At 35.7% G+C, this 25,719-nt stretch overlaps 2 protein-coding genes and 1 long non-coding RNA gene across 5 annotated transcripts in view; 2 read left to right on the top strand and 1 right to left on the bottom strand.

Moving 5' to 3' along the window:
- The first annotated feature begins 934 nt into the window (after positions 1 to 934).
- Positions 935 to 9,899, top strand: LOC105457103 (myb-like protein AA). Of its 3 annotated transcripts, none has more exons than XM_011701560.1 (9): positions 935 to 1,287; positions 3,246 to 3,679; positions 3,802 to 3,931; positions 4,033 to 4,187; positions 4,280 to 4,689; positions 5,232 to 5,531; positions 5,743 to 5,775; positions 5,910 to 6,166; positions 6,289 to 9,899. In XM_011701560.1, the coding sequence occupies exons 1-9, from the start codon at positions 1,189 to 1,191 to the stop codon at positions 6,853 to 6,855; spliced, it is 2,385 nt and encodes a 794-aa protein (XP_011699862.1). In that variant the 5' UTR covers positions 935 to 1,188; the 3' UTR covers positions 6,856 to 9,899. The 3 variants fall into 3 exon arrangements, with proteins under 3 accessions (XP_011699862.1, XP_011699861.1, XP_011699863.1); XM_011701559.1 differs by having other exon boundaries at positions 4,277 to 4,689; XM_011701561.1 differs by lacking the exon at positions 5,743 to 5,775 and having other exon boundaries at positions 4,277 to 4,689.
- Positions 9,900 to 11,953: 2,054 nt separating this feature from the next.
- The window catches only part of LOC105457105 (orexin receptor type 2-like), an 18,697-nt gene continuing 4,931 nt past the window's right edge, over positions 11,954 to 25,719 (bottom strand). Inside the window, exons 3-7 of the mRNA XM_011701562.1 lie at positions 15,956 to 16,112; positions 15,136 to 15,354; positions 14,674 to 14,788; positions 13,626 to 13,735; positions 11,954 to 13,057 (exon numbers count right to left, since the gene is read on the bottom strand). Coding sequence (XP_011699864.1) covers positions 12,882 to 13,057; positions 13,626 to 13,735; positions 14,674 to 14,788; positions 15,136 to 15,354; positions 15,956 to 16,112 — 777 coding nt within the window. The 3' untranslated portion in view covers positions 11,954 to 12,881. The remainder of the gene's footprint in view (positions 13,058 to 13,625; positions 13,736 to 14,673; positions 14,789 to 15,135; positions 15,355 to 15,955; positions 16,113 to 25,719) is intronic.
- On the top strand, positions 22,431 to 23,789 carry LOC105457104. Its single transcript, XR_975342.1, has 2 exons — positions 22,431 to 23,010; positions 23,266 to 23,789. It is a non-coding gene; the product is annotated as an uncharacterized LOC105457104 (long non-coding RNA).

Below are 25,719 nucleotides of genomic sequence, written 5' to 3'. Positions count from 1 at the left end.
TCAGACGTGTGCTCTTCCGATCTCTAATCATTGAAAATTTAAAATTATTACTCGAAATGTATATTTTATTCATTCAAAATACAATAAAATTCACAATAAGTGTGTTTATTTATTATTATTTAATCTTATTTTATAATTTAATTTTTTGGCTGTGGTTCCTTTTATCTTATTACGTATTTTAAATAAGTTTATGATATACGTTTGTAGCTAAGATTTTAAACCTCTTTTATTTCATTTCTTTAAATTACACGCCTTTGTACTACTCAAAACATGGCGAAGGGTCACGTGACTGGGTAACACAAACATCAAAGGTTCCGACTTAACTGTCGTAACTGTGTATGATTAAACTGTGTCTTCGCTAAGTGGGGTTTGAGCCTACTCCTCTAATTGTAAGTAAAATATGAATTTAGCGGAGACTCAATCCCACTTAGCAAAGATTCGAACCTCACTTAGCGGAGACTCGAATTATTTATACAGCTGCAGATTACATTTAGTGGAGACTCAAACCTTACTTAGCGAAGATTCGAACCAGATACTTTTAGGGCCGTCCCATGGCAGAGATTTTTCATGTAACGCGCATGTATCGCGTAAGTAACGCCTCTGATTGGTTACGCAATACGCGTTACGTGAAAAATCTCTGCCATGGGACGGCACCCTTAGAATACCCCTCTATATACTGATCCCCAGGGTGTGAGGCTCCTCGCCTGGGCTGCATTCAGGAATTCACGGTATATCGTGTTATCCTTGTTATTCACCGAACGTTAAACAAAAAAAGAATGATATCTAGATGCACCTAGGCGAATTAGTTTCTGAACGCAGCCCTGTTACCTCGTGAACTGAACTTTTGCAAAAGTTCGCGTTCTCGCCGCCAGATGTTTCTGTCGGCGAAAACGCGACTCTCGAAGTTCCCAAAGTCGCCGACACACTCGACACTCTCACGTGACACGTCGTTCCTCGACGTTCCAGGGCGTACGGTTTCGTGACGAGAGAGATCGGCCCCCATCGCGCCCCCCCACCCCCCTTTGACGCATCGCGAGGTATTCCGCGGACGGTGTTGGGACGATTTTTTATTCCTCTCCCTGATTTTTCCCGGGGTCCGTTTCCCGGGGCTGGCACGAGGAGGACGATCGGCGATTGTAATTAGGCGTACTATACCCCTCCTGCGCTGCGGACAGACTCTCGTCAGTAATGTCGGACGTACGGCGACGTCGTAAGTCCAGCCAGTCGTGCGGCTCCGACGATCTCTCGGACTCCTACGAGGAGCTGAACGCGACGAAGGAGACTCAGGTAAGTGCCGGGGCTTTTCCTCCCCAGCTTCCATCGCCGAGGGGTGGGATCCTCCCCGAGAGAGATGAGTCTCGGCCATTCTCGGCCGCGCCGAGGATCCTCCCTCCTTCCCTCCCAACGTCTCCTCGCTCGGCCGCGTTTTCGGGCGATTCGATTTTTTCCCCCCTCGACGGCGAGCTCGACGCCCGAAGCAGAGCAGAGAGGCAACGGGAATCTCTGCGAGTCTGCGCCAACTGAAAGTATAAGTACAGATTAGGCGGACAGCGCGGTGTATACGGTACACTTAATTAATTTTACCTTCGATTATACTTACCGCCGACGCCGTCACGAGAGCCTAACTGGGTACGCTTTAAGACTTCGTCCCCGGTGCCCGCCGTCTGCCGATGACACGGACTACCGATGGTCGTATCGTAGCGGCCGCCGAGTGTGGATTAACAATTTTTGAAAATTTCTTGCAACTTTCCGCCTTTTGTAATTTGTCGCTTTCAACAAATATCTGTATTTACTTGAAATGTTTATTTCGATTTATTTGTGAAAAGTTGCAGGTAAAGATCTGCTATTGTCTCCGAGGCTTGCAAGGATTACTAAGCTGGTTTATCAATGCATTCGGAATGCTGGTCGCAATTTATATTCTGTTAAAGTTAAAACTTGGTCTTATTTAATAATCTGAAATTTTCATTTTTCTATATTATTATTGGAATGTAAAAAAATATATTACGATTAATCAAATCTTCCACTTTTACAGAAAGTTAATTGTCAATTTGCCAAAAAGTTATTGCACAAGAACACGCAATTGCAAGATAGTTAAAATAACTTCTTTTAGTACTCATTGTATGTACATGGTTTTATGCCTGAAACATGTAAAAGATGAAAAGGTAGGAAGAAAGAGATCAAAGAAAGAGGAGAGGAAGAGAGCAAAAAATCTTATTTTCATTTTAGTTAATCTAAGTGATTAAACAAGATTATGTACAATAATATTGTTTTTTTTTTTGCTTTTTCTTTGATCATAGCATTTAAATAAATATCCATACAGCACACTTTATCCGAGAGACATCCAGAGGACATCCCTATACATCCTAAGAATGATCTTAGAATGTAAAGGACATTCTCTAGATGTTCCTCGGATAATGTGTGCTGTATGGGTAAAAAATCACAGAGATAGCTAATTAATGGAATCAATTAATAGATAGAATCAATGGAGATAATAGCAGAAAAAGAAAAAATATATATGTAATTAACGCTTTAAAAATATAATTGATAGGTAATTAATATAAATGAGTAAATTCTAATTTTGATTGATACGAGTACATACATACATCAATATTTTATTGACACATGTATATTTTATCGATACATACGTACATGTACGTAGCTATCAAATCCTTAAAAATAATTTGGACATGTAATTATACGAATATATATACTTTGAGCTATCGATGTAGACGTAAATTCTAATTTTGATTGATATATACATACATCAATATTTTATTGATACACACAAACATATATACACTTATTAGACCTTTAAAAATAATTTGGACATGTAATTATTACGATTATACCTTGGGGTCCTCTTCGCGCCGATATAGACATCGATTTAAACGATTGATAGCCCGAATGACAATCGGATCGCTGCAAACGCCACAAATAGTCAGATTTTGTCAGACTCCATTCTGAAAAGAGAAACCGCATATACGATGTAATACACTCCTATTTAAATAAGCATATCGGCTTTTTAATCGGCTTTATTTCGTCCGCCCGATTTCAACCATCCTCTCTTACAGACATATTATATTGACGATTGACAGATTGATTATATTCTCTTATAGATACATTCTATAAGAAGATATATCTCTGTAAGAATATAATCGTCAATATAATATATCTTCTACAAATATATTCTATCTATATCTATATCTTCTTACAAATATATTATATTGACGATTATATTCTTACAGAGTAGCGAACAGACTGATGGCCATCAAGATTCGGAGTGTGACATTTATGAAAGTGACTCAGATACCGAGGAGTCGCAGGAAGGCGGGGAGCAACGCGAAAGCGGAGATGGGCAAGAAGAGGAGAAACCGCAGAAGAAGTTGGATGACGACGAGGACCGACGTAATCCGCAGTACATACCGAAACGGGGAACGTTTTACGAGCATGATGATCGCACGGCCGACGAAGTAACTGATAACAACACCGAACAGCAAACTAACGTGAAGGAAATCAAGGAGAAGAAGGTATGGAAGGATAAGGACGACAGATGGGATCACGACCGATACAATGACGAAGAGCAAGCGCCAAAAAGACCCGAGGAGCTGATAGCAACGTATGGTTACGATATTAGAAATGAGGAAGGACCACCTAGAGCCAGGAGGAGAAGAAGATATGGGTGAGTCTTATTACATTAACATGACGTCCTATTTAAATCGGGATTTAAGGAAAACAAAACTTTAGTTTTTTTTTTTTTAATCGTGATGTCATGTAATATCTATCTTACGTATATTCCCTCAGTCGTGGACCCAACAAGTATACAAGGAATTGGGAGGATGAGGACGCTTATGGAAAGGCAACGCCTGGCAGAGGAATCAACAGACGCTTCCATAAAAATAACGAAGATTTTCCCGCTCTTGGTAATAATAAGGTAAATGTTGCAAATATACAACGTTACTTACGATTAATTAAAAAGTTTTATCAAATATCTCTTTATAATATCTCTTTGTTTTTTTTTTATATATAATACAGAATACTTCGAACAAAGTAGAGGAGCCTGTAATTTCGTCGGCTTGGTACAGCAGCAAGAACAAAACGCAGAACAAAACTCAAAACTTCCCGCCGCTTCAGTCATCCCAACAGGATAACGTGAAGACTAAGCCTGCTACTGCCTCCAATACATCCACGTATGTGTAATAGTTTTCTGTAATATATATTTGTGAAACTAATCTTATTTCTTGACAAGAAAGACTTTTGAACGAAAACGTTGTTACAGAAGTGAAAATAAAGTGCCGGATGAATCCACCAATACATCTTGGAAAAAGGACGATAGGCACATTACGCAAAATCAAAACGCAAACGGAAACACCGGTTCTGGCGGTGATGCGGAAAAGTTAGTTAATACCAAGCCATCGCCAAGGGAAAATAACAAGAGGAACATCCAAGAGTCTGTAAGCTTGGCTGCGAGTAGGACGCGCGGAAGAGGTTTCAAGTCCAATGCTAATAACAACATGGTCACTAACAGAATAGTTGAGAATAAATCAAAGGGACGCGGCCCGGGCCCGGTTACAGTAGAGAACCGAAGGAATAATTCCGCGCAGCACAACGAAGAACACCAGCTTGCTCATGATATGAAACAACTTAACGTTAGCGATGGTAATCTATTTCATCAGCCGTCACGACACAACAGTAAGTTTTTTGTTAAGTTTATTGATATTAAACACGAATAAGAAATTTATATTCATAATAGAGTTAAATCATACAATAAGACTAGTAGAGCAAATTCAAGTTGACAATTTAATTTATTAATTAATTTAATATATAATATTTCTCTAACTTTTTAACATTTACGACTACATTGTGTGTCTAAAATTTGTATCTTTTTTTTTTCTTTTTATATTATATTTATATTTTTATATATTTATATTTTTTTTACATTTATAAGAAATTTGTATTCACAATAAAGTTAAATCTTTCACAATAAGTCTAGTAGAGAAAATTCTAAAATTGACCGAATAGAAAAAATGATTTATTTAAATAGCAAAAAGAAGAAAAAAATTAAGTAAAGAAATGGATGCATCATGATTCCGTATTTAATTTGTATGTTTAAATTTAATTTTTCAATTAATTTAATATATAATATTCCTTTAACTTTTTAATATCCGCAACTACAGTGTGTGCCTAATTTGTATCTTTTTTTCTTTTTATATTTTATATATATTTTTTTATAGAAGGCTTTTTCACCTCAGCCAACCAACATAGATCAAACACAGTACCACCTAGAATGCAGCAGCAACAGCAATCACATCAGCAACAAACGCATTCGCCACAACAAACAATACAGCAACAGCAGCAGCAACAACAACAACAACAACAACAACAGCAGCAGCAGCAGCAGCAACAACAGGATAGTTCTGGAAACAGACCTAAACGGTATTCCAGTCTTCGTCAACGTCCTACCATTTCGGAAACTCCGGCGCAACAGAATTATCAAGCACAACACACCCAACATGGATATTTTTCGCCTCAAGGTAGGACGCACATTTAATATACAACATTTAACATTTATCATTTAACATTTATAATTTAACATTTATCGTTTAACATTTATCATTTAACATTTATCATTTTATCTCTACTTTAATGCATATTCCGAATTTATTTCTTACGAATATGCTTATACATGATCTTATAATGCAAGCATGGATTTAACATTAATTTATGTTAATTGTGCACTCCTAGCGGGAAATTCAAGAACCGTTCTCGAATCTCAAGGTAAGAAAAAATTATGTATAGGAGTTATCCAGTTATCTCCAAATAGATAATATACTATCTATTATATTATATTAATTATTATATATCAATTATCAATTCCATAGCATTGTAAACTAATTCATCACGCATTCCAGGTTATCCCCAAGGTCACTTTGAGCAGTCTTCTCCAGTTGCTCCAGCCACGGCACCCATGACAGGGCAACCGGTTATTTCTCTACCACCTGGTGGGCAAGCTGCCAGTTACGCGCCACCACCGTTTTTAGTACCACCGCCGCAATTCATACCACCTCAAACCGCACCACCTAGTATAATTAATTATGTTCCCGGTCCAAACGGCCCGACGTTTCCACCGAACTTTCAAGGCTACCAGGGATACAATCCTTCGGTCCAGGTGAGAAAAATTGATTTATTTAAATAGCAAATGGAAGAAAAAAAAAATTAAGCAAAAAGACGGGTGGGATATCATGATTACTGAACATTCCGTATTTAATTTGTATGTTTTGAATATTGCAGCCTCAGGGTCCACCACCACCCCAGGAATTATTCCAGCCGCAGGGATGTACTTATTACAGTCCCGCTCAGCAGCAGCAGCAAGCTGCTCCTTTGCGGCGGCCGAAAGCGGCGATACCTATTCTTCCGCCGCCTGACAATCAGCAAAGCGGTAGAGGAAGAGGTAGAAGCGCTCAGCAGTATCAATCCGGTGGTGGTAACGTGGAAAGTGCGAAGACTGATCAAGACATCAAGAGTGGTAGCGCGGAAAGTGACGAAAAGAGACCCGTGTTGGGACAGTTTGATAGTGTACAGGTCGAACAGCCGAGCACGCCGAGTCAGGAGAATCAACCTCCGGACGTGGTTGTCCACATCGTCGGAACCACTGTTTCACGGAACGATGTGGACGAGAAAGTAGAGACAATTAGCGTGTCACCCGTTAAAATTAGCAATTTGGACGGCGTCAGTGAACTATTAGAAGCTACCGAAAAGAACACGGTTTCGGTTAGTCCAACGACCAGCAACGAGACTGAATTAGGTAATATTGAATCTGCGATTCCCGAGAGTATAGCCGAGAAAGCCGCAGCCTGAAGAGAGCATGATTATTGTTAATCATTTGCGCTTCCTGTACATACACGACGCGCAGATGATTAAACAATAATTAACGTTTCCCCTCGTCGCGATTCGCTGCGAAGTTAAAAGTGTCGCTTCGGGAATTATGCACCACGCGCTCGGGCGAGTTCAGCTCACTCGCATATCCATAACAGAGCGAAAGATTGCATGCGTAACTGCAATTACAGTATATTTATTTCTTCGCTCTATTATGGGTATGCGAACGCAACCCATGACGTTTCGCCCAAGCGCGTCGTGCACAATTCTCGAAGCGACAGTTAAACTTCACAGTAAATCGCGACGAGGGGAGAAAGCGAATCATTGTTAATTATTTGCGCTTCGTATACATACACGACGCGCAAATGATTTACAGTGATTAACGTTTTCTCTCGTTGCGATTTACCACGAGGTTCAAATGTCGCTTCGTGAATTACACACGAACGCGCTTGGGCGAGACATCTAGTTCGTTCGCGTACCCCGCAATAGAGCGAAAGAATAAATATACCGCAACTGCGCACGCAATTTTTCGTTCTATTCGAGGGGTAAGCGAGTGAACTAGATCTTTCACCCAAGGGCGTCGTGTGTAATTCACGAAGCGACACTTTCAACTTCGTGGTAAATCGCAACGAGGGGAAATGCTATTAATCGTTTGCGCGTCGTCTATGTATACGAAGCGCAAATGATTAATGACGTTTTCTCTCGTCGCGATTTACCACGAAGTTGAAAGCGTCGCTTCATGTATTACACACGACGCGCTTGGGCGAAACGTCTAGTTTATTCGCGTACCCGTAATAGAGAAAGATTGCATGGGTAACTGCAATTTACAGCATATTTATTCTTTCGCTCTATTATGGATATGCGAGCGAATTAGATGTTTCGCCAGAGCGAAACGTTTTTCGCCCAAGCGCGTCGTATATAATTCACGAAGCGACACTTTCAACTTCGTAGCAAACCGCAACGAGGAGAAACGTTAATGTTAATCATTTGCGCGTCGTCTGTGTATACGAAGCGCAAATGATTAACAATACGAATAACCACTCTCTCTTTATTGCTGAATCCGCAGAATAAAATTATTAATCGAGCTAATGATGCACATTAACATTTTATCTCTACTCTAACGCATGTTCCGAATTCATTTCTTACGATATATGCTTGTACATGGCCTATAATATAAGCATGTACTTAACAACAGAACGGCTCTTGATTTTCCAGCTGGGTATTGAATTTCCCGCTTGGTACGCACAAATAACATTAATGTTTTGTATTTTATATATATTTTTTATATATTTATTTTTTTTTTACATTTATAAGAAATTTGTATTCTCAATAGAGTTAAATCTTTCACAATAAGACTAGTAGAGAAAATTCTAAAGTTAACAATTTAATTTATCAATTAATTTAATATATAATATTTCTCTAACATTAAATAACATTAATGTTATTTGTGCGTACCTAGCAGAAAATTCAAGAGCCGTTCTCGGGGAGGAAACCGTGTTCTTTTTGCGTTAGTGAATTTCATTATATTTTATAACACATCGAGAGAGACCAAAATTATGTTCTCGAATCCGGTAAAAGTAGCTGCCCGACATGTACATTGCGACATGTAGATCCGTTTTTTTTTTGTAAGGCCTGTTGATCCGTCACTGCAGCCATTTATATACATTAGTTTAAAAGCAAAAGATCACATGTGATCTCAATTTTGCGATATTTGTGATTTATATGATTTGTTTTGTGTATCAAAGCAAATTAAATCTTTGACTCGTTAAAAATAGGTTTATGATGTGTTTCGTAAGCTAAGAGAACGCATCTGTAAAAGTCAAATTGGGAAACTATCCGTTTCAATAAAGTAAAAAAAAGTCATAACTTTCTGTCTGTGTCGTTAGGAAATTTTCATCGATTTTATCGAAACTAATTTTTCCGCGCAATGATAACGACAACATGACTGCAGTGACGGATTCGGAACTTTGCAAAGCTTTACTGATTATTTTTTTTAGGGGTAAAGAAATTTTTTTCAAAGAATCGCTACGCGCTAATATAATGCTGTTAAAGTAAAGAAAAACTTATTGGAACTATAATTCGTATACATTTCATTGAGTAACGTAAGTGTGCATTGCATCTCTTTGTACGTGTAAAAACAATTTTTTTTATATATATATCTCAATGGGAATAACATTTAACGGATGTTTGTTCTTTCCTTGTCTTGTTTTCTTGACGCATTTCTGCATTCTTTTCTCGTCTCCCCAGCTTTGTTTAAAGAGAAGAGAGACTAACTTCTTCGCGTCTTAGTCTTATGTTACAGAACAGAGAAAGCAACAGGATTTAATGTTTATTTAGTTTTCTCTTCCATATTCTGATGGATATATCCTCTTTTGTTGTATTTTATTTACATGTTTTAACTGACCGTTTTTGCAAGTTCCATTGAGATACTAATTGGTCGTGTTGTTACGAAGTGCACAGAGTACTTTTCTTTTTTTTTTCTCTTTTGCGTTAAGCTGTGCATCTAAAGTTTAATTCAAATATACTTAGCAGTATTTAATCAATGAAGTAAGAATAATTTTTTGTGAACACATTTTTAAAAAAAGCGGCGAGAATGCATTGAGAACGAAACGATCAATTTTGTTTTCAACTCGCCATGATTATTGGGATTACAATTACGGCAAAGTTATGCAATGCCTGAAACAAAATTCTACGAAACCAAAACAAAAGAAAAGAGAAGGATGGAAACTATCGAGGAATAGGGGATTTATGCACGGTGAACAGCATTATCTTCCGCGAGGTAAAAAGATGTAAATTTAATTGGAAACGAAGCGATAGAGAGAGAACGCGTCATTCGCTGTAGCATATTGTACAGTTTATATAAAAATTTAGTACACTAAAATTAATTAGTGATAACTTTGTATAATAACTTTAAGCTTTAAACGTTAGGTTTACGTACTTTACTAAGCTTTGTAGATATATTTTTCAAACTTTGTAGATATATTTTTTGCAAGTGGCAAAGATGCAAAAAATTCGGATTAATTGGATATATTCGTTATATTCTACCTAATTTCCGACATATGCTTTACAGCTTTGAGTGCCGGAAATTAGGTAGAATATAAGCGCTTTACTTTTTCTACACATTTGCGTTTCGTAAGAAATTTCCTCGGAATTTTATTCGCGCGATTTTTTTTAGGTCTCCTAGATGTAGATAACAGTATACATCACAGATCGAATACATTCAGTTATTCCGTGATGTACATTGTTAGCTACATTATAATAAAGTAAAAAATCATTTAAAGCGGCAAAAAGAAATGTCAACGATATCTCGCGGACATCTCGATTCAACTATATCAGTTGTCCATTTACACGTTAGCTAATCGAGATCCTGAGTCATGATATTCGATGTAATACGATCGAATACTACGACTCAGCTTAAGCTGTCAGTTTAAAGTGTAATATTAATGACGAGCGCCGAGATTCAAGGTCGTTATCGGCTGCTCGTCATTGAATAATGTTTCCAAGTAATGTCGTCCGCTTAAGTATTGGGTTTCGAGGTCATGTTACATCGCGAATACTACGACTCAGTTTGATCTCGATTCGGTAAAATTTCGAGAATGTTTGTGGTACATTCAACCCTGAAGTTGGAAGCTCAATAGATTTAGAAGGTTTGCTTTCGTAGATGTAATGACAAGTAAATAGGAACAGCTCAATTAACATCTACGAAGGTAAACTCAAATCTGTTGAGCTTTAGAGTTGTATCATACATTGATTATAGATTGACAACAATGACAACAGATATAATTTAATTAAATGACACTGATAGTTATATATTTCATCTGTTGCTACATGACACTGGGAGATTATCGCCTCGGCGTTTTGTTGAACGTTATTGTTCGATATTAGTGGGAATTGATTTCGTGACCAACAATAACGTTCAGCAAAGCAATGCCGAAATCTCTGCCTCCGATCCGAGATATCCGCGACGTATCCGTTTGTGGCACGGGTTGTGTGGGAACACCGGGAAAATACTGAAGTAGTACGGGACGTACTTACCCGCCGTGTGAGAACCTCGGGAAAATACGCCTGAACACCTTACGACATTTAATTGTGAAAGAGGAAAGAAACATGCATCTTTTTCGCTTGCCCCTTTCGATATACCCGCGGGACTCGTTAACGTCGCGCGATTCCGGTCGCCGCCCCGGTAACTTCGATAGATCAAATCGCGACCAGTTTCGGCGGCGCGGCGCCTCGTAGAATCGCGCTCGAATCGTTTCGGTATGTACTGTATTCGTCGCCGTAATTTTGCCGGTCTAAAAGTGAATTTTGCCATTTCGCGCGTTTCGAGAATTGCTTCCGGGAATAAACGCCGCACGCGAAATTCGTCGTAATGTGAGCGACGCACACGGTACCGCCGCGATTTCCTTGTCGACTTGATCCGCTTCCCCGCGTTTTCGCGATCGTCGACAAAGGTCGGCGAGGGCCGAGGAGCAAAAATTTTGGATCGGGATCGCTCCCGGTTATATTTCTCGCCCAGGTTTATCCACGAAACACGACGGATTCGCGTGTTACTGCTAGGGTACGTTTTTAATTTTATCGATTTCACTTTCATGCAACAAGTGGCTCAAATCGCCGACCTAAAGTACTTCGAACCTTACGTGAGATGGCCGCTCTGTTTGCTACAGTCGAATGTTGACTTACCTAGTCTCTTTCAAGTTGACTTTAATTAGTCTCTTGAACTTATTGATGGATGTTTTCATCGTGCTATCGACATTCACTTCCATCTCTCTGCGCCTCCAGAAAATGAGCATACATGATTCGCGTTTAATGCAAGAGACGCCTTTACCGTCACACTTGATTAGATTTCGAATTTTCGAATCGATTTCGTAATTGGTTAATTAATTGAAGTCAATTATCAGGATTTTTCGCTTTGTATCTTTCGCGATAGAGCGCGAGCAAATTTCTTACATCCGAAAAGACGTGAGTATCATTTCTTTTAAAGTATCAGACGTTTGTCTGAAAAATTATATAATTGGTTATAGATTATATAATTGTGCGCGTGTCTGCGCACATTAAAAAAAATTAAATATTAAATTATATAAAGTGGTAAATGTAACACGTTAATATTATAATTTTAGCAATTCAAAATCGATTGAAATCCTGTTCATGTTATGCTGTTATTATTTCATCGAAGCGCAGCGAAAAGCGCGATCGACGCACGATCATCCTCGGGGTAAATCAACATTCGACAATCTGCCGCATCGACATTATTTTCTCGTCACTAAAGGTAATATTTTCGAATCGCCATTGGCAATTATATGTTAACTCTATGTATGATCTAATAATATACGTATCGAAAATATAAATCTAAGTGTGCCTATAAAAAGAATAACACTTTACTTATTTGAAAAGACCTATATTCTCATATTTCAAAATATAATGTTCTATCAAACAGTACCTCATGTTTATTTCAATTGACATGCAATGTAATAAAAGTAATAAAAGGTCCGCATTGTGGATATTTTTATAACGCTAAATCTGAAATGACGTTATTTAATTTCCACGATTTCGACCGATTAAAGTTCCCTAATTCCTCTCACAATATCGTCAAGTTTTAGCAGCGAGATTCTAATAACACTTTGCTGCAATGTCTCGGTTGAAGTCGAGGATGGTTGAAAAGGGGCCAACGATTACACTCATCGTATAAATTATTTGGCTCACCCTTGTGGCCTACGCCCGATCAGTTCTAAAGTCTTGAGTTCTTTTTTCAGATGGATTTAAAACCTACCAGGGTTACCTACGTCTTGACGACGTTGTAGAGTCGTCACAGGCTCGTCTCCGTTAAATGAAGTTTCTAGATAGTAGTTTTCGGGTGTATAACGATGAACACGAGAAGGCCCTGGTATAGGCTCATCTATGGTTTTTGCGTCTTTCGCTGTGCCAGGAGATTGTAATTCATCTTCATTAATTTCCATTTTTTTTCTCGCTGCGCGAGGAAGTGGTTCTTCATGGATTTCCACTTCCGCGGATCAGACACTTATACTGCACTCCGTACTTTTATCAGCGCTCGCCAGTGGCAGCGACTGCAGCTCCATCGGCTGCAGCTCCAACAGCTGCCCCCTGGCTTCCCTGGCCTGCTCGACGTGTCGCTGGACGCCGGTCGACGTGCACCCAAAACTACGGAGGAACTCCCGCCGGAAATTGGCTGCAAGGAGAAGAGTACCGTGAGTGCAATGATTTGCCGGATGGCCTTTTTTTTAGCGCACGCGACGACGCGCGGATTCCTCTAGCGAGAGGATTCTCGTTCGCTTAAATCCCGAGTTCCGCGCGTGTCACGCGTTTAAACCCTCTCGTATAAAAAAATTCGTATAATAATTTGATTTGATTTGATTCTCTTGAATTATTAAAATTTCTCTCTCCTCAGAAAAATTGGCAAGGAAAAATACTAACAGTACATACGTTAATAACGAGTCAAACAAAACGAAATTAACCCTCCAAATCAAACCAATAATAATCCGTTGTTCAGTTTGGAACGCGAGAGACAGAATATTCGGCGTACGCATTTTAATCCGAGAATTATATTTGAACTAAGCGGCTTGTATTTGATACTGTTACCCATCGATCTGTCTGTTGCGCGTATACTTGACACACTCTCTCTTTCTCTTTTGTGTCTCTCGTGATAATAACATAGACTTATAAGTCTATGGATAATACTTTGAATATTTATGAAATTTAGTAGTAAGTACAAAGTGAAAAAAAAGATAAGTACTTACTACTAAAACAGTACACGATGGGGTTGAGGGAACTATTTAAATATATTAGCCAATGCGAAAATGATCCATAGAAACGTGTGACTTCGTTAGCGGGGATGTCCATTGTAAATCTGAAACAATAAATTCATATTATGCGTAAATAAAGATTAATTCAGTCAGTTTTACTATCAATTTTTTGTATCTCTCAAAATGTGCACTCAAAATATCACTCATTTAATTTTAGCTTGTTTGTTTAATATTATTTTACTCTTTCATTTGAAATTATTATTTTTATATGGAATTAGATCTCATGTGTGTGTGAGGCTATTATTTATATCTATAAAATCTTAAATATTCAATAAATTTATAAATGAGAAATAGCCTTGTGCAATCGGGAAACGATTATCTGCGGTAAAAGAAGAAGAAAAGTTATATCGAGTACGGCGTAAAAATAATTTACGGTATATCGGAGAAAAAGTCTTGATGGAACACCTGGCGTTTTCCGGAAAATTAAAAATATAACAAATTCTCGAGCATTATGCATAAAATTCGTATTCACTTGTTTTTATGTCACGATTATTTTTATTTACGAGATCTATTTGAATGAAATTTTATAAGATAAAATATATACTTTCAAAATTTTACATTAGCAACGAGTGCAATTATTATTTTGATTTTACTTTTGATTTTTTTTTAACGCTTAACTTAATTAAATACTTGTAAACTAATAAAGTATTCAATTTGGTAACAATTTTGTTTTGCGAATTTAATAAAATTGATAGAATGAAATATATTACACGATATTACTAAACGATACTGTCGATTTACGATTTACTGTCTATTATTTCATATATAAAAATAATCTTGACACAATGCAATTTTTACTTTGTCGTTTGATATTGATAATGAATAATCGACATCAAACGACATCGAAATTGATATCGCAATTAATGAGTACTTTATTGCGACAAGTGAAATATTTTTTGCGTCAATGAAAATCATGTACAACGCATTGAACATTGATACCGTAATATATTACAATAAAATTTAATAATATTTCAAAACACACCTTAGAATAGTGAGCAAATGCACGGGAAAAAAACATATTGTAAACATGATAACGAGGGGGACTAACGTCTTCAACACCGTATTCCGTTGAGATTTGAAATTCCTCATCGGACCCACTGTAAAAAATTAACGCAAAATAATTAATTGATAATTTTATTTCAAATGTGTAAAAATTAAATATATGTGCCATGAAAGATCGTATCTTCGCTTGGGATAATTTTTCAATCTCGATAAGAAATATTTAATTGAAATTGCGTAAGAGAATTTTAAAAATATTCGACACGTGCAATAACGGTAAATAATTATTATCATAATGTAAATGACAATATTGTATTTATCTTTGAATAATGTTTTGTAAAACATTAATCAATTTATAATAAATATGAAAAGAAAACGCGATTTATGTCATTTACAATTAGATAATTATATATAGGTATAATTATTAAAATGAAATTTTTCTTACTATTATTTCCTGGAATCGACCTTTTCCAAACAACGAATATAATGTCACAGTACGAGTAGCCCATCAAACTCAGCGGCATTAGATACAATAAAATCAGTTTGTAAACTGTGAAGGTAATTACACTTCCTTTGTCCCAGTCGTAAGTACACTGCGTGTATATTACATTATCCAACTTAACTGAGAACGGCACCGTGTGCAACGCCACTAATTCCGGAATATCTGATCAAAAGACACATCGAATATTAATAAAACTGTACTTTTGTCCCACTTGCGAGGGAGTTTTTGTTGGGAGGAAGAAATCTGCCGTGAGAAAAAATTAAGGCATGGAAATACATCAATTTTCTATCACGTAAGATTGAATCCTAGAGATAAAATTTATGGCATTTAACAAGAAACGTTTAAGCAATAAGAATTTTGCGAAACGAAATACAGTCTCTCATTGGATTATCTGTACCATTACAGTGTCCCAGAATTGGTACGATGTAAGCACATAGTGCATTCTGTAATTTGTGTTCGCAATTAATTTTTCCTCGAGCAGAAACATTCCGTAACAAGTTAAATTAAAATTTCAAATTAAACTTTTAAATTAAAGTTTTAAAAATAGAAGGCTTTCTGCTAATTAAACTTTACATGAACGAATAAATAATGCAGTCATTCACTTTCAAACTATATGTTCACTATTGCAGAAAATTATATTTATTGATTAATTAAAGTACGTCAATTGATATACGTGCTAACAACATTAACGTACTAACTTCTTATTAATTATATTGAAAAAAAAATTACTAAAATAATTTATTAAAAGTGCGTGCATGCTTACCAGAAATTAGCGATATCACCCAGATCGCAAAGATAGTTTTTTTCGCTCGGGTACGCGTATACGTAAAACTTCTCGTTATTTTTTCGTTGCATATAACTATCTGCCGGTCCACCGATGTACAAGTCAGCGTCCAAATGCTGACACTCACCGACACCGTCTGAAAAATAATAAATGTTTGATTAAGACAATTTATCGTTCTGTAATTTACTTATTAATATTAATATTTTAAAGATTTAAATATTTAAAGGGTAAATCGAAATATGCTTATAACAAAAGTACTGTTCAGTTGAGATAAAGATATACGGATAAAAATGCTATTTATTGGATTATAATTATAAAATCGATCGAAAATTGATATTTGATTTCAAGTTTTTCTGCCGAAACATTTCCGATCTCATAAATTTCTTGTAGCTATTCCGCGATGCTACTCTTCTCACGTCCGAATTTCACGCGCAACGTTTTAGAACCTCTCCGAAATAATTTATTTCATTTACTTTCATTAACGTCACATAGTGATACCATTTAAAGGAAACATTTATTTATATCATACAATATAAAATGAATAAGTCTAAGGACTGCATGCCACTTGAGTTTTGTTTAACGTGCATCCGAGCGAATCTCACAATCAGACAGAAGGAAAAAATAGAATAGGGAAATGAAATAGGAAGAAAACAAAATTAATATAAAGGAAAAGGGAAATGAGATTTATTAACAGTTTCACAAATAGCAATGCGTATCTAATTTTAATGTTTTCAATTGTTTTCATTCTTGTCTTTCTATCTTGGCAGTGACGGGTAGAGATTATCTGAATGTCAAATGATTTATCAAAGAGGCAGAATTCTACTTTGTAGCTCTTTTGCGTAACTGTGGAGTGTATATTGAGTATCATTTGAACACAAAACCTTTACAGGGAAAGGGAGGATCTTGTATTTGTAACTAGAAAACTGTTGGAGTCAGACGTGCGTAAAATTGAAATAAATCTCAAGTACAGAAAAATTGCAAGTACAGAAAAAAACGTAAATATTCAGAAGCTTATTAATATTTAAAGGCCATAATACCAAATATTTGCATTAAAAAGAAATTGCATGAACAAAAATAGTTGTCTTTTGAACGAGCAATAAGTGACTAAAGGAAATGAATGTCACGCTAATTAATCAGATTAGATATACAGTAGATTTGTTAATCCGATTATGCGAGTTGATTCGTAGCAGAAATAAACAGAAAAATTATTATTAAAAGAAAACATTTTTATTTGCAAGTGCTTGAAATAAACATAAAAAAGCAATTACGAGATACTTTACTGCAGCTTTTATTTACAGCTATAGAAATTGACATGATAAAAATTATAAAAATAATTATAAAAATTATAATTACGAATTCCTTTAGTCACTTATTACCCGTTCAAAAGACAACTATTTTTGTTCATGCAATTATTTTCTTTTTGGTACTTGGCAGATATATTTGATATATATGATCTTAAAATATATATTAATTATGTTTTTAAATATTTACGTTGCGATTTATCTGTACTTGAGATTTATTTCAATTTTATGCATGTCTGACTCCAACAGTTTTCCAGTTACAAATATACAAGATCCTTCCTTTCCCTTCAGAGATTTCGTATTCAAATGATGACGGTACTCAATTGCGCTCCACAGTCACGCAGAAAAGCTACAAAGTTAGAATTCTGTTTCTTTGGTAAATCAATTGACAATCATATATTTTTTATCCCAGGTAGTTTCCCATTACCCCAGGTAAAATAAGACAAGAATAGAAACGAGCGGATATAAAAATGTTCAGCAAAATCTTAAAATCAGAAGTTATATAAAAAAATATATTGTCATTTACAACTGCATGTGTCTACCATGACTAGAACAATGAAAAAAATTTTAATAAAAAAAAGTAAAGTACAGAAACATGATACATATATAAATAAACATAAATAATATTTTTAAATGTACAATATCAAGTATTTTATTACATTAATATAATACAAAATTATATTAATCTTCTCTCTCTCTCTTTTTTTGATCGATAAATGCAAGCAAGCACTTATGAATGCGAAAAACAAGTGCGGTAAATTATTAATATTTTATTATCTAGAGTTGCATGTATGTTATATTTATGATGAAGACGAGGCATATCTTTTCGTTTTTATTCTCATATCTGACGTGAAACAATTTCGTGTGTGCACGGTAAACCGTCGGTACACCGCAATGCAGTACGTTTTAATTAAACCGCGGCTATCACTTGCCGCCCGCATTCGCAAGTGCGCTGTATCCGTCACGCTAGAGCACGTAATTCGTACGATAGCGACATTGGCACACGTAGCACATAATACACGTGACACTCGCCGCGACATGATCGCGCATTTCTTTTTCATACCGAAATATAATCCCTTAACTCTATTAAAATCACTCATAAATTTCTCTCTCGCTCTCTCTGAAAGTTTTACTCTCACTTCAATCTCAAACGAGATAAAATTAGACTTTTAGAAATGTAAATTGAGTAATTAAAATTAATTAAATGACACCGCGTGCGCGAGGCAGTATAGTAAACAAATTTCTCTTGTACAATTAAAGATAAGAAACTTTAAGAAAACGCTTGGTAGTTTACGGAATCGATAATACGCAAGTGATTTTGAGATAAATTACTATATCCCGGAGATTCTTGCATAATGAAATTAAATTTATTTTTCCTCAGTGAAAAGGTAGTTTTTAAGATATAAGGCATAAACGACTGAAAGTAAGAAAGCCAATTTATATGTAAAATAAAATAGTGACAAAACATATTTAACTAAAACACATTTTTTCAAAACAGCGTCGTTGAATATTTTGCTCGTTTTCTTATTATTCTGATAAAGTCGGTGTTTCTTGTGTTTACGTCATATTTACGTCGAGATCTTTCACGTAGAGAAAGCGTAGATTGTAACTTTTGCTTAACCTTTTGAGTCAGATGGGATGTTCACAGCATACCATTCTTTTGCGTTTAGTTTTTAATTATTTTAATGAATTTCTTAATGTTAAGTACCGGTTTTTCCTTGTTTTCGTAGAATCCTTGGAACATGAATGAATGTTTAAAAAAAATAGGCAACTATAAATTTTGATTTGTGTAATTACTATATAACAAGTAGTTAAAATTTGTCTTTTGGAAAAAAAAAATATTTTCTACTAAACTATGTATTATCAATATCAAAAACAGCAATTTACGTACTCATTAGGATATCTTAAAGTATTTTTCAAATTTTTTTTAAGATTTTTTCACTCGTTTTTTATTAAATTAATAATCTTTAAAAAATAAGGAAATATCGATATTTTCTACTGTAAATCCAAATAAACAGTTTGAATATCTCTTATAATAATGTTCTACAGACTAATTTTTTTTGGGATCATTAAATCCTAATTTAAAGTCAAAATTTTCAAATTAAATCCAAAATTGGTATGATAAAAAACGAAAAAAATTTGAAATTAAAACAATTTTTTTAAAATTTGATTTCTGATTTGCAATAAGCAACACGAAAAATCGCCGGGTACAAAGTTTAAAAAAATCGATCTGATAAAAATTTGTGACACAAAGTGCTAAATGGAGATGTTGTCTGAACACAGGGACGGCAAGTGATTGAACCGCAATCGCGGCGTTACGAGTCATTATACATTAGCGAATTACGATGTAATTTTCTTATCATCACCGCGAGGACGGTGCTTCCGGTAGCATTGGGTAATGTTCGAATGCGTGTCCCTGAAAAATTCATCGCAATTGATCGGCGTCATGGGACAAACATATTGCATGTAAAATATCACCCGGAGCATATCAGGGTGCTCGAGAAGCGAGCCGTCCGCGTTCTTGATAGCACATATATATATATATATATATATATATATACACCGCAGTATGCCGCGAGTTTATACGCTAAACCGTGCCGTATTTTTCGCATTTTTTCTTTCCTTTTTTTTCTATTTTTCCTTTATATTATTTTCTCTTTTTTTTCCTACCCGAGAAACCGAGCTCTCCATCGACAATCCGTCAAACTTTTACCGTCACCGTTCGTGATATGAGCTTCGATTTACCTACAATTTAAATGTCGCGAAAGAAGAATGACGCTCGCATACGTCACATGTGTACGGGTCGATGCGTACGATGCTGCGGTAAAAATTATACGTCTATGGAATGAGAACGCGTCGATCATGCCCAACTGATAATATAATTGTTGATCTACGGGAACACCCACGGGTGTTTGCTTAAGTTCGCGAGAGCAAATTTGCGAATTATTGCGAGGGATAAAGAATATTTCAGAAACACCGGGCTCATCCGAGCTACATCCCGGAAACTCTCGAAGCAATTAATTTATGAAGTATATAGATCGATATTTTCTGAAATAATCTCCGCAGGAGGAATTATTTCCTTGTCGTGTCTTCACCACTGGATTCGCTGAAGTAAAAGAATCTTTTTTCTTTTAATTCGAGTAGATCCAGTTCTTTCACCATTCCATATTTCGCTATTATTAGTCTTTAAATATATTTTCGAATACGCACAATTTGCAAACAATCTCTTTTTCGACGTTTGCTATTATTCGCCCGTCGTACCATTTTTATATTTCAAATGGCGCGAAATTTTTATTCTTACAACGACTATACGTAATGTTGCACGAGGAAAAACTTACCTACCCCTCTCGTGTAAATAAGCATTTTCACATATTCATATATGACGTTGAAAAAACGTACGTTTATTTGTGATTCGTGTCTGATTCGGGCAAAACGTCGAATGTGATCGTCGATGATGTTTTTCGCGAATGGTATTGAATTTTACCGTGCGCAGTGAAATTCACAGTTCACGAATCCGATTGATAAACTGTCAGCTTTAAAGCAGCAAACGTATAGAAATATAACGGTACAATAGAATTTTAAAAATATCATACGATACATTTCATATGTATATATGCGGGATAATGCTGAGCACAAACGGAATACAAAATTTAGTGCAAATGTATGATGTTGAACGCAGCAAATTCGCCCTATATTCGGCAGATATTTTATACTAACAATATAAGACGACGCATTAAGACCGTTTTGTGAATAAGCCGCTTAACGTAATCTACTATTACGTTTGCAAAATAACATATAACGATATAGAATTGCAATTTTATATAGAATGTCACTTACATGTGATATACAGAAACTTGCGGGCTCTTTTGCCGTGCACAGAAGAAGAAGATAAACTGTCAGCTTTAAAGCAGCAAACGTGTAGAAATATATAACGGTAGAATAGAATTTGAAAAATATCATACGATACGTTTTATATGTATGTATGCGGGATAATGCTGAGCACAAACGGAATACAAAATTTAGTGCAAATGTATGATGTTGAACGCAGCAAATTCACTCTATATTCGGCAGATATTTTGTACTAACAATATAAGACGACGCATTAAGACCGTTTTGTGAATAAGCCGCTTAACGTAATCTATTATTACGTTTGCAAAATAACATATAACGATATAGAATTGCAATTTTATATAGAATGTCACTTACACGTGATATACAGAAGCTTGCGGGCTCTTTTGCCGTGCACAGAATTCTTCTGTTTCAATAAACAAATTACGGGAAATTGGAAGAAATTGGAAGCAGATTTATCCAAGTGTACGAAAATTGCATGACAATTTAATAATAGATAACGTTAAGCGGCTTATTTACAAAACGGTCTTAATGCGTCGTTTTATTGTTAGCATAAAATATCTGCCGGATACAGAGTGAATTGGCTGCGTTCAACATCATGCACAACATTTTGTATTCCGTTTGTGTTCAGCATCTCGTATATATATACATATGAAATTTATTGTATGAAATTTTTCAAATTCTATTCTATTATTATATTTCCACACGTTTGCTGCTTTAAAGTTGACAGTTTACTAATCCGATTCATGAACTGTGAATTTTACCGCGCACGGTAAAATTCAATATCACTCGCGGAAAATTACATCCGACGTTTTATATATTATATTCAGTACTCAATATTCGCAACTGTGCACGTACGTGATTATCATTGAATTAAAAATATTTTAAATTATAGGAATTAAAGGTTAGTCGAAAATTTTTTTCAGTTCAAATAAGTTTATTCCAATTTCTTAATTTTTGATTAACATTAATCGTCACTATATAGACTCTTGCGAAAAAATCCTTAATAGCCAATAACTCAAATACCATCAACATTGCGATATTCTTCCCTATTATATTTATGTCACGGATTTAATAAGGAATTGTTTTAGCGTTCTTCCGCGCACCTGTGAATCACACCGCGTAACGGCCTGTTGACATTGTGCACATGCGGTTTCATTCCAGATATATAACATGTATATACATACATATATATATATATATATATATATATATATATGTATATATATATATATTACACTCGTTGGCAGTTTCAGCTTCATTTTCCATTCGAGCGAATCAAACTATATCCACATTGCAGATGAGATTGCCGCGTTTTGTACGCTTTTATGTGTCAACACAATGATACAAAACTTCTCTGTGCGTCGATGCAGCTGCTTGAAAATTTTTTAATAACGTATAATGTTTGCACATACAAATTTATATTAAGACAAGGCGAAATGACTTACGAGTGGTGGTTCTATTCTTCCAATAATATATTACCCGCTGCGCAGCAAGAAAGAACGTCGTTAATCAATGATAGAAGGAAAAAGGGTTTGCAAGAAATTATACGTAGCAGCATATTTACTCGAACAAGAAGATATTGACGCACAGAGAAGTTTTGAGATATATCATTACGTTGACACACAAAAGCGTACAAAACTGCGTTGATCTCATCTGTGTGGATAGTTTAATTAATCGCTCGAATGAAGAATGGAGCTGGAACCGCCGACGAATGCAATACACGTATATGTATGTTATATATCTGAAATGCAACTGCATGTGCACAATGTCAACAGGCCATTACGCGGTGTGATTCACGAGTGCGCGGAGGGACGCTAAAACGATTCCTTATTAAATCCGTGACATAAATATATAAGAGGAAAGAATATCGCAATGTTGATGGTATTTGAGTTATTGTCGATTGAAGATCTTTTCGCGAGAGTTTGTACAGTGACGATTAATGCAGTCAATCAAGAATTAAGAAATTAAAATAAACTTATTTGAAATGCTCTTAAAAATTTTTTCGAAAAATAACCTTTTATAATTCCTAATTTAAAATATTTTTAATTCAATGATAATCACGTACGTGCACAATTGGAAACATTGAGGATTGAATATTGAAACGTACTTATATTGCATTTATGTATTAATTGCCAGTGGCTCAACATGCGTCCGCAAGTGTTGCAGAGAGAACCTGGTATCCAAGAACTATAACTATATTTCACCACATCAAAGGGTCTAACTGAAGTGATTTAATTAGTGCTGAAGGGCAGAGAGATTCTACGGAACAAATGAAGATCCAAAATTGATTTTAATGGTCTGCAAATGGGAACGGTGCAAAAACAAACGGCGCTCTTGGATTTACATAGGTAACCTCAGTATTAATTAAGATCAACGATCATTAGAGTGTATAGACATTTCTTTCTACATATCATACGGAAATGTCAGAAGAGATGCAAAAATAATTTGGGATCGCTAGTTAAAAGCATTACTCTTATTATCTTTTCAAAATGAATGATTTCTTCCTTGGAGATCTTTTCGTGATATATTAAAAGAGATTGCAAAATGTACGTACAATTCTTTACATACTTCTACATTTATACATTCTGAATAATTGTACGATAAAAAATTAAAATCACCATTGTAAAATGCAGATAATTATACGATTTAAAAATCGAGAATTTTTACGCAATCCATCTTCTCCATTTTCTCGGGTAAATCTATATTGTTCTTTCAAAATCTCGTAATTTTCTAAAGTTGCGAACTGTGAGTGACTTAATTCTTAATAATGCGTAATTGCGTTGCATGAGAGTAGGAAATTGCCGCGTACGGAGTTCATTTGTGCCCGCTTGAAGTGATTGTGTTAAACCAATTTCGTAGTTTGAACTCTCACTTCAAAGTTGCACCGCGCTTCCGTGTTACGATAATGAGATAAGCGAAAACGAGTAGATATCCAACGACGAGACGAGATGCTGCGTGCGATGCCCATTTTTATATGCGTAACTGTGCGAACAATTTTTCACGAGTAACGAGAAGAATAGGAGACTAGTTATTGTCATTTATGGTTGTTAGTACCACTCAATCCTTACAAAAGAATTTAATTTATTTTGTGCTCCTATCCCATTCATATTCTCATCGTTAACGTTATTATTTTATTTGACGAGCTTTTGTATTTACATACGCATGTATGTGAATTTTAAAGCTGCGAATCTAGGATTCGCGATTACGACATGACACGAAGTAATGAATAGCGTCTGTATAATGAGATAGCCAATGATGAGCAGCAACACGTAAGATAATGTAATTATGCATATCGATCGCCGAAGCGATGCTGCAAGCAAGACCGCACATTGTATCGTAAAATTGACGTTTGTACATCGCTCTCGATGATTTCCTATGCAGCACGCGTAATAAACTGTTCAAACATTATTCTCACGTAGGATTTATCGAATATTTTCGTACGGCGACATCGAATTGGACACGGAAATAACATGAATCGAATAAGCAATTATTTTTTAGATATAAATTTTCAGTGAATTTAACATTATTTTGAGTAAATATTTAAAACGTGTTGTATAATTCAATTGTCACTTTTACTATAACGCCAGAGAGAAATTTTATATTCCGAAAATTGTCCGAAAGAAAGTTTAGCAAAAAATGCATGAAAAAAGATTTGTTAAAACAACTAATTGTTAGTTATAAATGTTGAACTCGCGCAAACTATATAGATTAGAATTATCCAATCTATTTTTTTTTTTTTCGAGAAATTAGATGGAGGCGCCGGTGCTAAAGTGGCAGCCAACAGCCTCGCGTTTACAAAAATTATGTACTGGGTATGTCTTGATGGCCATACCCCACCATGCCGACGTTAAACCGACATGACGCGCTATTAAAGTAGCGAGCACCCTTTTTGTTCGATCCGCTCAACGCCGGCGCCTTATAAACCCTGCACGTCGAAAATTAAATATGAGATAAGCATGCATTCCTCCAGCCATCTGTTGATCATTTGAGAAACTATCGCATATACATATAGTACATATACCGTACAGCGCGTACGCATCGCGATGACTGATGACAAATCGCGCATTCAGATCTACGATGCTTTCATCGATTTACTTTGCATTTTTAATATCTTGACAAATTAAACACGCTCAAATAAACTGTTATATTTAAATATTTATCATGTAGCGTTTGAAGAAAACTACGTATATCTGTATTAGTTTTATTTACAATCGCTACAGTTACGTATATTTATATTATTAATTAATTATTTTCTATTATTGTTACGCCCATGCTTTCGGCCGGGCTTCTTTCCGCGCCGACCTATATCGATCGCCGTGAGGTGCGACATTCGAAGAGCGATTCCTGATTTACGAGCGATTTACGCGGTTGTCAAGGAGATTTGAAGGCGGACTTTTGATGCGTTCGAACGTGCTCTAACAAGACTTTTAATAATGAGTTCTGCGTCAAAAGCCCACTTTTAAATCTCCTTGACAACCGCGTAAATCGCTCGTAATCAAGGATCTTCGAGTATCGCATCTCACGAAGATCGATTTCGGTTGGCGCGGGAAGAAACCCGGCCAAATATATATATATATATATATATATATA

The sequence above is a fragment of the Wasmannia auropunctata genome, unplaced genomic scaffold (assembly GCF_000956235.1).
Source record: "Wasmannia auropunctata unplaced genomic scaffold, wasmannia.A_1.0 LD335367.1, whole genome shotgun sequence".
Taxonomy (NCBI): Eukaryota; Metazoa; Arthropoda; class Insecta; order Hymenoptera; family Formicidae; genus Wasmannia; species Wasmannia auropunctata.
Note: the sequence above shows the minus strand (reverse complement) of the source record. Positions and strands in the feature narration are given on the sequence as shown.

Coding starts and splice junctions, on each gene's coding strand:
- LOC105457103 (XM_011701559.1), top strand. CDS start 1,189: ATGTCGGACGTACGGCGACGTCGTAAGTCCAGCCAGTCGTGCGGCTCC. Junction 4,690..5,231: donor TCAGCCGTCACGACACAACA/GTAAGTTTTTTG, acceptor ATTTTTTTATAG/AAGGCTTTTTCACCTCAGCC. Junction 5,532..5,742: donor TGGATATTTTTCGCCTCAAG/GTAGGACGCACA, acceptor GTGCACTCCTAG/CGGGAAATTCAAGAACCGTT.